We start from the raw sequence: 13,465 nt of genomic DNA on the forward strand, positions 1-13,465 counted from the left end.
TAGGAGGTGTACGAGACTTATCCACTTTTTAACTATAAATATTATTTTTTAATAATTTATTTAGATTAACATTATTTACAACTATTTATCTAAAAGGTAAAATAATATATATAATCCATTATCGGTATTATTATTATTATTTTTTTATTTTGTTGTTGAATGATATCTTTGTAAATTAAAAAGCTAATATATATAACTTTCACAGAAACTTAGAAGTATCAGATTCCAAGAAAGAGTGGTGTGAAATGAGTGAAAACTGAGGTGAAAATGTCATTAATTTGTCTATAAATTATTATCAGAAACTTTATAAAAGAAGATCTTGATTCATTTTCATTTAAATTTTCCATTAACATGGATGAGAAGGGTAATGTTGGGCCATGATGGAGACACTCAAACAGATAAAAAGAATATTTTGGCACATCAGTCCAGTTCAATTGAAGTGATTAGCATTCAGATAATTGTTTAACAAATGGTTAAAAATTCAGAATTTACGTAAAAAAATAATTTTTTAATGATAGATTCTATTATCTTTTAATGATCTGATGATTAGAAAATTTAGTGTTATATTTTATTTGTCAAGTAGTATTTGCATCAGAAAATATTAAGGGGATAATAATTAAAAAGGCGATGAATAATATATATTTTTTTAACTGTAGTTAAAATTAAGATAATACATTTTGAAACATTAAATTTCAAACTAGTTGTTATGGTTTAATAACAGCCTTTTGCCTAATGTTTTTGTTTAGTTTAGTGTTTCTGTTTGAAAATCTTTTCTCTTTTTTTTTTATTCAAAAAAAGTGATGTGCAAGATTTGTGCAACCTAAGAATATAAATATTATTTACCTAATAATTTATAAAAATAATTGTATTCATTTTTCACAACTACTCACAACTCATTTCATGTCATTTCATATTATCTAATTATTATAATTTTTTCAAATTCTCACATAAAATAAAATAAATAATTTAACTTTTTTAAATCTCAAAATAAAAATAATATTAAAAATATATATAATAATAATATTTTATTCAACTTTTAACTTTAATTTCAACTCATCTCATCTCATCTGCAAAAATAAACGAGGCTTTAAGTTATACAGTTCATATGAGATGATGTGTTTTATTGAAAGTTGAATAAAATATTGTTATAATATAAATTTTTAAGATTATTTTTATTTTGAGATTTGAAAAAATTAAATTAATTATAATATTTTATTTGAGAGTTTAAAAAAATTATAATAAATAGTTGATTTTGTCTAACCAAATTGGAATGGTTACTCTGAAAAAAATCCCAACGCTAAGAACAAATTGTGGCAGTCTCGTAAATAGAGTAGTCGATGCCAATTTCCAACCGAAAAGGAGCCTTGCACGTAACATCATGCACGATGTATGATGATGGAAGATTATGATCATGATGATGGTGTTATGCATGCACATGCTATGTGAACAAACGAAGAACAGCATTTGACTTCATTTGTCACTGTGAAAGAGAGAGAATGAGAAGGAATGAAGAAAATTCAATCGGATCGAATACAATCTTGACGTCCGCAAGGTCACAAAGACACACCCTCTTTCTCTCTCTAAAACTTTCTACTTTCTCTCTCTGGAAGAGTACAGCGAGGAACAGAGGCGTGTACTGAGCATAGACTGAAACCCTAAGAGAAAAAGTGCCCTCTGGAGTCTTTCTTTCTCTGTACTACAATTGGAAGCCAAAGTAATCTACGAAAGATACGTAAATAAAAGAAGAAAGTTCGAGTTCGGTTCTTTGGGGATTTTTTTATCAGTGTAATATTTTGTTGGTGGGTTTTGACGAGTTCTTGAACTGTTTGAATTTCCAACTCCGGTGAGTCCTTGCTAGTATTAGACGCCGTCTCTTTCACTTTTTCTACCTTTGATCTCGATAATCAGTTACTGTGTGTTTTTGGAGTGTGCTGTTGCTCATTGGAAGCTCTGGATCGCTGATTTTATAAGTTTCGGAGTCGATCGATGCGGATTTAGTTGTTGTTGTTTGCATTTGTTCAGCTCTTTGGTTGCTGCTTACAGCTGTAATTGTTGTTCTAGTTTGATAAAGTGTCGATTTTGTGCCTTTTGGATTGCTTTGTGGGGGTTCATGTTTGAAACTTGTTCTTGAAGATGTGGTAAACGGGTTATTCTTCAATGGGTTTGGTTCACTTTTGTTTATCTTTTTATTTTTTTATTTTTGGTTTGTGAATTTTGGTATTATGGGTTTTGTTTTGGGGATTTGATTGCAACCATTGGCTGGCAGGGTAATGAAATTGAGATTAAGAATCTGGGTATCGGGTGTGAATGTCTGATTCTTGATTTGTTGGCGTTTTTGTAAACTGGTTGAAGCTATAGTAGATCTAAAAGTTCCAATATTATACAGAGATTCATGCGGAAGCGGCTCGGAGATTGCTGGTTTTGCAGAAGCAGTACAATTATGGAATGTTCAGAATCGATGCTTGTTCCTTGGTTTTGGCTTTTATCGGTTCTTGGCTTGCCTTCAGAAGAAGTCTACACCATATGCACAGGCACAAAGCTTGCCCATTTCTATCGGTGCACAATAAGGGCTTTGAGGCCAATGACCTTAAACGTTGGGGTGAACTGCTATCTGGTTTGAGCTATTTGTCCGGTTTTTCACTCCTTGTTGTGTAATTGTAGTTTCTTGAGTTCTAGTTATTTTAGATAGTTGTAGTACTTCGGTTAGTGTTTGTAGTTTGCATTTCTGGAAAGATGGTACCTTCGGGGCCGCCCACACAGATCGGTGGCACTCAGTCCGTTTCTCCTTCACTCTTGCGTTCGAATTCTGGAATGTTGGGAGGTCAAGGGGGTCCCATGCCTTCTCAGACGGCTTTTCCTTCCCTTGTGTCGCCCAGAACTCAGTTTAATAACATGAATATGCTTGGAAACGTGCCCAATGCGTCATCTTTTCTTAATCAGTCTTTCGGGAATGGAGTTCCCAATGCTGCGCTTTCTAACCCTGCGAATAGCCAGCGTGGAGGTATTGATACTGGGGCTGAGTCGGATCCACTTTCTAGTGTTGGCAATGGTATGGGTTTTAATACTCCTTCATCTTCATTTGTAGCTTCAAACATGGCGAACCCTGCTTCATCTGGGCCGGGTCAGGGTCAGCAATTCTCGAACCCTTCTGGTAACCAGTTAATTCCAGATCAACAGCAATCCCAGCAACTTGAGTCGCCTAATTTCCAACACAGTCAGCAGCCAATGCAACAGTTCGCTGCAACACCCAGTGCCCACCAGCAGCAGCAATTTCAATCAATTCGAGGTGGCTTAGGTGGTGTTGGACCTGTAAAAATGGAGCCCCAGGTGACAAATGATCAGCGGGGACAGCAGCAGCAGTTTCAAGCGTTAAGAAATCCTGGTCCAGTGAAACTGGAATCGCAACAAATTCAGACAATGAGAAATATGTTGCCAGTAAAAATGGAACCCCAACATTCTGATCAATCATTATTTCTGCATCAACAGCAGCAACAACAGCAGCAACAACAACAGCAACAATTCCTACACATGTCAAGGCAGTCCTCTCAGGCTGCTGCTGCCCAAATTAATCTTTTGCATCAACAAAGACTCTTCCAGCTACACCAGCAACAACAGCAACAACAGCAAATGTTGAAGGCAATGCCTCAGCAGCGTTCCCAATTACCGCAGCAGTTTCCACAGCAGAATTTGCCTTTGAGACCACCTGTAAAATCAGGCTATGAACCTGGGATGTGTGCTCGACGTCTCACCCATTACATGTATCAGCAACAACATAGACCCGAAGTAAGATTCTTTTACCATTTATAGTCTTTTGTGTGCTTATTTGGTGTGGCTGTTATGATCTGTAACCATGCATAAATTTTTTGCAGGACAACAATATTGAATTCTGGAGGAAATTTGTTGCTGAGTACTTTGCTCCCGATGCCAAAAAGAAGTGGTGTGTTTCCATGTATGGAAGTGGCCGGCAAACAACTGGAGTTTTTCCTCAGGTTGCTGCTCTTATCATTAAATTGTTGCTATGGACTTGCAAATCTGCTTAAGCCCATCTTAGTCTTAACTTATTATATCTTTTTGATTTTGATATGTGATACCATCTTCGTGCTGGTTTGAAGTATTAGCCCGTAGATCTCTGTCTATACACACAAATATAATTCCTATTAGTACTGTTGCAAATGATCAATTCAATCTTGTGAATTTTTCAGGATGTGTGGCACTGTGAGATATGTAATCGCAAGCCTGGCCGGGGTTTTGGTATGTCGCATTGTTAGTTTTTCCTAGTTCTATTGTTCACTTCATCATGTTGTATTCCATGGTGCCCATTGCTGCTTGAAATTGGCATCCTCTTTTAAAAATATGCCCTGCTATTGTCTCATTAGCATCTTAACTTTTTTGCTGAAAATATTGTTATTTAGTTGGGTTTCTTGCTATTTGTTTCTGGTGTATGCAAGGGGTCGAGAGGGGCAAATGATCCCCTGGCCTAGCTGAGAGGAAAAGAGACCCCCCTGGCCTAGCTGTGAAAAAAAGGAGATAAAAACCCTCCATCCCAAAGTTGAGATGATATAGTTAATCTATTTTAAATAGTTTGGTAAAGATTTAGGATGTTCCATCATGTCTCTTTTCTCTTTTGTTCTGACTAACACAAACAAAATCAATTGATATAGACACTTTGATAATTATTAGTATTTTGCCCATGGGTCTTGATATGTTGTTAAAATATCATAATTATAGAAAGGATGCCATGAGCTCAAATATCATCGGTTATAATAAGAAAAAAAATATACATTCAAGACTAACTGTCAATCAAGAAATCGTGCAGTGATTTCAAAATATGGAAATTCATTGAGCACAATTTAATAAATTAATGGTAGTCGTGAAAAAAGAAATGACAAGATATGTTTATATGTTTAAAATGATAATTAAATTTCTTGAATTGATTGTTTGTAATAGACTTTAATGGTCTGAATATCCATGATTTCTAGTACCACTAGATGACCATGCCCCGATGTCGCTCTTGTATATGTCCTGTGTACTTGGGCTATGCGTATTTATCTCATCAATAAATTTCTTGTTTACTGATAAAAAAAAATAAATTTCTTGATTTTTTAAAAAATTTTGTAAGTTATATTCTTGAATATTTTAAATCAATATTTTATTTAATTTCATCTTTTGATCGTCCCTTGGGATCTAAAATTCTAGCTTCACCACTACGTGTATTGATGGAGTTTACTATGTCTAGCTGATGTCTGAATTCTGTTTACTGTACTTTCAGAAGCAACTGTTGAGGTTCTTCCTAGGCTTTTCAAAATCAAATACGAAAGTGGTACTTTGGAAGAGCTTCTTTATGTTGATATGCCCCGTGAATATCAGAACTCATCTGGTCAGATTGTCTTGGACTATGCAAAAGCAATACAGGAAAGTGTTTTTGAGCAACTTCGTGTTGTTCGTGATGGTCAACTTCGGATAGTTTTCTCTCCTGACCTAAAGGTTGCACCAAAGAGAAATCGACTTTTTCACTTCCGACATCTTCAGTCTTTCCTAGGCATCATTCACTGACATTTTCTTGTCTTTGTTTATTATGTCTACCAGATATGCTCTTGGGAATTCTGTGCTCGGCGTCATGAAGAGCTCATACCTCGAAGATTGTTGATACCTCAGGTAAATAGTGAAAAGTTCCATTTTATAACACGGAAAGCTCTTTTATTTTCTGGTTGATGTGTCTAAGATATCTTGGTGGGGGACCAAGTGTTAGGCTGATTTGCACATCATGACTTGGATTTAGGAACTTATTATCTTGGGAGAACAATAATGACTTGTTTTTGTATTTGCTTGTCTGCATGTTTTTGTCTCTGTTGGTAGTCATGTTAACTTTGTGCCTCTAATGCAACATGAATATGGTTGAGAAAGGTTTCTATTTAAGCATTTTGTTTTTGTTAGAGATGACAAGTTCCATTAGAAAGCTCAAAGGCACAACCCAGGTACACAGGTTAAGCATGTTGATCATTGAAGAATCTGATTGGATGTGGAAATGCTGCAAATCCTATAAGAAATATTCCAAAACGTTGTGACTCATTAATCAAGGGTTAACCAGAACACAGGCAGATCTACAGAACTAAGCTTTCTTTAAAAGGGTAGTTGATTTCTTGGAAGTTGGAGCTATAATTTTCGAAAACGGTCATGTCTCTATTCTTGTAATTTTTCCAACTTTATCTTTATACATTTATGTTTGAGTTGCATTACTGGTTGTCTAAATTGGAACCTTTCATTGACCGAAATGATATCCAATGGATTTATACGATTTTTGGATGGAATGTGCACATGGGTTGGTTTTGGATGTGTCATTACTGGAGTCTGTATCTTATGGGTTCTATGACCCAGTTTCTTTTTCATGGGACGTACAAAGCATCCATTAATTGTCAAATCTTCCCCATCCAATTGGTGTAAAAGTAATTGATTGGGGTCATAATGTATGTGTGAGGATTACGTTCTTTTGCCTCCAGATTTGAACATATTTGACAGCTGTTATTTGTGCTGCACAGGTTAGTCAACTTGGAGCTGCTGCTCAAAAATACCAGGCTGCTGCTCAAAATGCATCATCCAATGTACCTGTTTCAGAGTTGCAAACTAATTGTAACATGTAAGTCCATAATTAATATGGTTCCTGGTTCATGTACTATCTTTGAGCCTTTGAGTGATGCTTTACTCTTGCTTGTGAAATTTGCCTTTTTGATATATATTTTTTTTCAAAAAGAAAGGAACTAATAAAAAAAAGAAAACATTTGATGGATTCCTTCTTATATCTTGTTCATATGTTCCAAGTCCTCTCATTAATTCCTTTTGCGTGGAATTTTTCATTAGGTTTTTAGCGTCGGCTCGACAGTTAGCGAAAGCCTTGGAAGTGCCTTTGGTAAATGATTTAGGATATACAAAGAGATACGTACGTTGCCTTCAGGTAATGTCTTACTTTTCTTGATGGGCTATTAGCATCATACTCCCATGTTATTCCTTAAGTATTGAAAAGTTGAATGCTGTGGTTGTTTTCTGTAGAGCTGTAATGCCTCTTACCTGGACTAAAGAAAAGAAAAAAAAGAAAAAGAAGAAGAAGAAAGTAAACTGTTTAGGAGTTGGAGGATTTATGTTTGAGGTCACAGTAACTTCTATCCGGGGAACATTTGCATTATTTTCTTTTGTGGCCTTTTATATTTGGAGCATGGGCAGCTTTTTTTCTATGATTAGGATAATAATGTTCATTTTCCTGATACAGATCTCCATCTGTCACCCATCTCCAATTTGGATTATCCCTTTGGAATGTGATATTTTTCTTCTTCCATATCACCTTCACAGTAGAAATTGTTTAATTTGTAGAAAAACCCTCCCTCCATTGCACTTGAGAGGAATTAGGCCTCATGTGGATGTTGAGATGAGATGAGAAATCTATGAATAGTAGTGAAATAGTATGTGAATGGTAGTGAAATGATTTGAGTTAAGATGAGATTTTTGGGAAAGGAGAAAGAAAAAGTTGAATAAAAGAAATTATAAAGTTAAAATATTGTTAGAATATGTATAAAAAAAATAATATAATTTTTTAATGTAATTTTTGTTTTGGCATTTGAAAAAGTTGAATTGTTTTTTGTGTTTTGTTTGGAAGTTTGAGAAAGTTATAATGATTAGGTAATGATTAGATGAAAACGTTAAAAATTTGAAATTGAAAAGTGTTTTGTGTTTGAGTGGTGTTTGAATGTTGAGATGAGATGTGTTGAGACCATCTCAACATCCAAACGGGGCCTTCCTCTTGGAAATTTGATATTCACTAAAACGTTTTATGTTCTATATATTCTCCTCTACTAGATCTCTTTGAAATAACTCCATTTGTCTTTAAGGATGAATATACTTTTCCTTGAGGATCAACTACATGGTCATGAGCTTGTCTGGATTCTCCCCTTTTATTGAGCTCAATGCTTATATTTTTCTCAATGTAACAAGATTCAATTAAGTCTCATTATAAACCCCTAGGGGTTGGCTCAAGTGGTAAAGGCCTTGGGCTTGGGGTATGCTCCCCTTAGGTCTAAGGTTCAAATCCCCCATTGGGTGCAAACAATCTCTAGGGGGTTGGGGTTTTCCCCTTGAATTACCCTAGGTGCACTTATGGGAAACTCCTTGCCGAGGGCCTATGCACCCCTGGGATAAGTCGGGATGCTGTTCCTGGACACCTGGTGCCAATTAAAAAAAAAAAAAAGTCTCATTATATATATATATATGTATTTATTTGTATATAGTGTCATACAAAAATATTTTCAATCCATGTTGTGTTCGGGGGATATTCAGATTCCTTTCAGCTTTTGCAGTCTCCTATTGAAATGCTCATCTCCAAGTTTTTTTGAGGCTATATAGGAAAATTTATGTAGGTATTATGGTGTTCTTAATTGGTATTAAGATGAATAACAACCAGTGTCACCTACTTGTCTAATTTGTATTATGTTCTTCTACTTAATTCTAAGGATGTATTATTTGTAAAGAACCAGCTGGTATGTCAGATAAATCAACTTTTCTATAGGGTTCACTTGTGTTCAACCATATTAATGAAACTTCTGTGTGATGTTGACCACTTTGTTTTTGTCTTTCATTTTCGGGCTTGCAGATATCAGAAGTGGTTAATAGTATGAAAGAGTTGATTGATTATAGCCGAGAAACAGGGACGGGACCTATGGGTAAGTTTGATGTGAATTTTCATTGATTAAAAATTTTACCTTCATTTATATATGCCACGTTGGTTTTCTTTTTCCAAGGTTAAATTTAATATTGGGATTTTGGATAAAGAAATGAAGCTGGGAAGCTCTTAACAGGTTTCATGAAAAGTAATGTATTTGTTGAGATTCTATGGGGTTGCGTAGCTAGTAAATATTCTACATTCGATTATCAACAGAAATTGAGGAAGTTGATTTCCTTCGTTTTAAGCAATTGAAGACTTTATTGGCATAGCCTTTCTTGTTGATCTAGCCCTGAGATTCAACCCTGCCAACTGAACCCTAAACATAAAACAGAAGGCACATCTAATTGTAGCCCGTAATTTTATGCTGCTAATAACATAATGGCTATTTCTTCACATGCAAATTATCAGATTTCGTTTGCATGACTTTTTGCCTGTTGTTTGAATTTTGGATAAGTTATTGTCTGTATGTTGCTCAGTTGAGTCTCTTTTTATTATATGGTGGTGTATGTTCTGTGCTTGTTGGAGATCATGGAGTTCTCTCCAGCCTTTTTTTTTTTTATTATTAGTAGTTCTCTGCAGCTTTTTCTAATGGCATTTGGAACATTAAGGACTTGGAATAATGCAGAAAAGATATTTTATTCTTGTAATAGGCTCAACACGTCCCGTCCCCTGATTGTTATGAGCTACTGAGCAAATGGCTCATGGAAACTACACTCTCCTGCCTCTCTTGTTTTTTTTCTCCCTTAACAAAGAGCGTTTCGTAGATGTTTATGCTCTTCACATGTGAGACAAACCTGTGGCAGCAGTTTTCAACATTCAGGACCTGATTTAGACTAATATTTGCAATTGAAAACTATTTTTCTGACAGTCTTCTGATGGAAAACTCTCATGTATATAGTTTTTTTTTTTTTTTTTTTTTTTTTATAAGTAACTCTTTTGTATATAGTTACCATGTAAAAAACCTACCTAACTCTTTATGGTTAATGCTAGAAATAATACGCAAGTGCCCATCATTCCTTTGCCCTTAGGTTTATTTGTGCCTGTGATTTTGCATGGTACTTTGAATGTAATATTGCATGTTGCATCAAACTCTATTCTGTATTATCAAATGCCAAAGGGTAGCTCATTTTCTTTTTCTGTTTCTTTCCAGAAAGCTTGGTCAAGTTTCCTCGGAGGACAAGTACTTCGTCTGGGTTTCATGGTCAGTCTCAACAGCCCGAGGAGCAGCTACAACAGCAACAACAGCAGCAGAATGTGGCCCAGAACTCAAATAGTGATCAAAGCTCTGTCCAGGCTGCTGCAATGCAACTTGCTGTTAACAATGGTGTGTCTGGTGTAAATAATTCCCTAAACACAGCATCCACGTCAACCTCAGCGAGCACAATTGTTGGGCTTCTCCATCAGAACTCCATGAACTCCAGACAGCAGAATTCTATGACCAATGCAAGCAGTCCTTACGGAGGAGGTTCTGTTCAGATTCCTTCCCCCGGTTCTTCCAGTACTATTCCACAGGCACAACCCAACCCATCCCCATTCCAATCACCAACACCGTCTAACAATCCACCACAAACGTCTCATGGCCCCTTAACAACAGCTGTTAATCACATGAGTACCTCGAATTCACCTGCTAATATGTCCTTGCAACAGCCAACTCTTTCCAGCGAGGCTGACCCGAGTGATTCGCAGAGTTCTGTCCAGAAAATCCTACATGAGTTGATGATATCCAATCAACTTCATGGGACAGGTGGTATGGTTGGTGTTGCTTCTATGGGGAATGACATGAAAAATGTTAATGGGGTTTTACCAACAAGCAACAATGGTCTCAATGGTGGTAACTGCTTAGTGGGGAATGGGACGGTCAACAATAACTCAGGTATTGGGAGTGGTGGATTTGGCACCATGGGTGGACTTGGTCAGTCGGCCATGGTTAATGGAATGAGATCGGCAATGGGAAATAACCCCGCCATGAATGGAAGGGTAGTAATGGCATCAATGGCTCGGGACCCAAGTATGAATCATCAACAACAGCAGGATATGGGAAACCAACTGCTTAGTGGACTAGGAGCAGTTAACGGGTTTAATAATCTTCCGTTTGATTGGAAACCGTTCCCATGAAAAGGCTCCCTTGATCACACAGATGTTCCTATTGTTGATTACAGCTGCTTGTGCAGCACGAGAAAATAGTAGAATTGCCCTGCGGCCCTGTGAAGATGGTTGCATACGGTGAAAATTTTTGCAGGGTTTTGCTCCCACTTTGTACTAATCTGTTTTTCATAATATAAAAGGAAATTTGGTGGCTGGTTGTGTGGCTCAAGGGGCTAAGTTGCTGTGATTTCAAATGTACTATATATATATATGTAGAGAGAGAGAGAGAGAGAGGCGGCATTAAACCATTGTTTTGCGTCAGCTTCCCGTTGACTTCTAAAAAAAAGAAAGAAAATCGGATGGTTCCATTAAGCTTCCCCAAATATCAGATCTTTGTAAATGATAAAATCGACATATTTAGTTCCAGTCTCACCCATTAGAGGTTTGGCCACTGGGAACAACTACACGAGTGGCAGAATATACTTTTTGAACAAATATCAACCTAAGATCGAGAATCATATTTGTGACCATCTTTGTGTTTACCCCCGATTTGATTTGTAAGAGGTGGTCGATATCCAAAAATCACGGGGGGTTCCGGTCATTGAGGGTGCTAGCTTTCTTTCTTTGATCCACCTTCTCGGGTGGGGAAGAGAATGAAAGAGGCCACGCAGATGGTGGTTGTAATAGGTCCGAGGATCTTACATCAACTCGAGGCTCTCATGTGATGCTTTGAGAAACCAAAGTACAAGGATATTGGACTTGATTTGGAGAATATTAGGAGAGGCTCAGAAATTGAAGGCATTCTTGAATGCAAGGATAATTTATAATATAAAATGTACACAATGAAGGAGATACAAGTAAAACGATAACAGTTCAACATAATGAAGATGGTCCTGAATACTGTCTCGAATGAATGATAATTTCATGAACACAACAACATTGGAGCCCTTTGAGCCAAAAGGCAAGGCAATTGTTTATCATTTCTGTTTTTTCAGGCCTCTATATATTTCTCTACGGTAGCAGATAAGGTGGACTTAGGCACTGCACCAATCACACTCTCTTTCTTTTCTCCATTCTTGAAAAACAGTACGGTTGGAATGCTTCTTATTCCATACTTGGTGGCAATGTTGGGACAGTCATCTGTGTTAACCTTGCAGCAGAGAATCTTTCCTGCATATTCTTTTGCTAGTTCATCAATCACGGGTGCAATCATCCTACATGGTCCGCACCATGGTGCCCAAAACTCCACCAGAACTGGGTTGTCACTTGCAATGACAAGGCCATCCCAGCTTGAATCTGTCACCACTTGAACTGCAGATTTCAACCATGTTTTGTTTTTTAGAATGAGGAGGTGTGTATGTGTTCTCTGGAATATTTTGAGAACTGGGTAACTATTGAGAGAAAATGATAACTACAACTATAACTGAACTGCTTCCTGTTTCTTTCCCAGTATTCATCAATTATAAAATGATGTTTCCCTTTTGGTATATTTTAGCTACAAAATCCCCAGGAGGTTATCATTGAAGTCTTGGCCAAGCTAGAAAAGATAAAGATACAAAGACCAAAAAAAGAAAAGAAAATTACTTCTACAACATCTTCAAGAGCTTGGGACTTCACTCAAAAGCTTCCCCATTCATCTCCTCCTCTTAATCATTACTGTTTCTCCTCTGAGTTTGCTTTAACACACCCCTCGGTTGTTTTTGTTGCATATTTTTCTTAGAAATTTCAACAAAGGGGTTTCTATTTTTACTGTCCACCTCGTGATCTTGCAATACATCAATTAAAACTAGAGTTAGTAGCTAACCTTCATTCAGAGCTTCACGAGCTTTGCAGACAATGCTTGATTTTCGGAATCTGGTGCTGAGGGAATGAGGGTAAGATGAAGATGATAAAGAAGAGGTTAGTATGGAATTCTTAAATACATTACATGTCGGGAGATGAAGTTTTTCTTTTGAAGAAAATGGATGGTAACATTGTAGAGCAGCAGCTCTTGTAGTGCATACTGTGCTAACTTGAAAACAGTTCTCCATGAGAGCCATTCTTTTCCTCCACAGTTGTGTATTTTTTGTTTTTGTTTTTTCAAAGAGTATGACTACAAGATTTTCTATTGATTCTTTTTGCTTTAAGTTTACATTTTCAATATTTTTCTGAGTTTGTAAGTGGATATTATTACAAGATTCTGAGGTCCTAGAGTGCTCAAATTCATGTGGATGACATTCAAGGAAATCACCTAAAATACCCTGCTTTTACATGGAAAAACCCAAATCACCCAGTTTTCAGGACCTATTGCCCCTTCGTTGGTGGACCACAAATTTCTCATCCGTTATCAGCTTCAGCTGTTGTATCGTTGACGAGGACTTCTATTTTAAGATCTCTACACTACACACTGTTTACGTGATATAATTTGATTTAGAAGATAAATTTTAAAATTTAAATTTTATAAATTAAATTTTATCATTTAAGTAATGTAGATGATATACTCTATAGAATGACTTGAGAATAGAGTAACTTTTTGTTTACATATGGTTCTTAGCATTGCTTAGCTTAGTATTAAGATACTAGTAATTCCATTATTTTCCCCCATAATCCTTACTTCTGACCATTACCAACGTTATTAAGATATTAATGCTTAGAAAGCAATTGTGCAACCACACCAAAGGACGGTTAATGAAA

General features: G+C 36.4%; 2 protein-coding genes across 3 annotated transcripts; one reads left to right on the plus strand and one right to left on the minus strand.

Annotated features, from left to right (window-relative positions):
* Positions 1–1,479: 1,479 nt before the first annotated feature.
* Positions 1,480–11,021, plus strand: LOC121242095 (transcriptional corepressor SEUSS-like). 2 transcript variants are annotated; one of them, XM_041140001.1, is made up of 11 exons: positions 1,481–1,843; positions 2,387–3,001; positions 3,086–3,783; positions 3,870–3,989; positions 4,203–4,251; positions 5,270–5,484; positions 5,587–5,655; positions 6,537–6,634; positions 6,856–6,949; positions 8,636–8,705; positions 9,858–11,021. In XM_041140001.1, the coding sequence occupies exons 2-11, from the start codon at positions 2,734–2,736 to the stop codon at positions 10,820–10,822; spliced, it is 2,646 nt and encodes an 881-aa protein (XP_040995935.1). In that variant the 5' UTR covers positions 1,481–1,843; positions 2,387–2,733; the 3' UTR covers positions 10,823–11,021. The 2 variants fall into 2 exon arrangements, with proteins under 2 accessions (XP_040995934.1, XP_040995935.1); XM_041140000.1 differs by having other exon boundaries at positions 1,480–1,843; positions 2,387–3,783.
* Positions 11,022–11,644: 623 nt separating this feature from the next.
* LOC121242098 (thioredoxin M-type, chloroplastic-like) lies at positions 11,645–12,928 on the minus strand. The gene is made up of 2 exons (XM_041140009.1): positions 12,597–12,928; positions 11,645–12,103 (listed from the first exon to the last, which is right to left on the minus strand). Exons 1-2 carry the CDS (start codon positions 12,829–12,831, stop codon positions 11,784–11,786), a joined length of 555 nt encoding a protein of 184 aa, XP_040995943.1. The 5' UTR covers positions 12,832–12,928; the 3' UTR covers positions 11,645–11,783.
* Between the last annotated feature and the right edge of the window lie 537 nt (positions 12,929–13,465).

Source organism: Juglans microcarpa x Juglans regia, chromosome 8D, assembly GCF_004785595.1.
Source record: "Juglans microcarpa x Juglans regia isolate MS1-56 chromosome 8D, Jm3101_v1.0, whole genome shotgun sequence".
Taxonomy (NCBI): domain Eukaryota; kingdom Viridiplantae; phylum Streptophyta; class Magnoliopsida; order Fagales; family Juglandaceae; genus Juglans; species Juglans microcarpa x Juglans regia.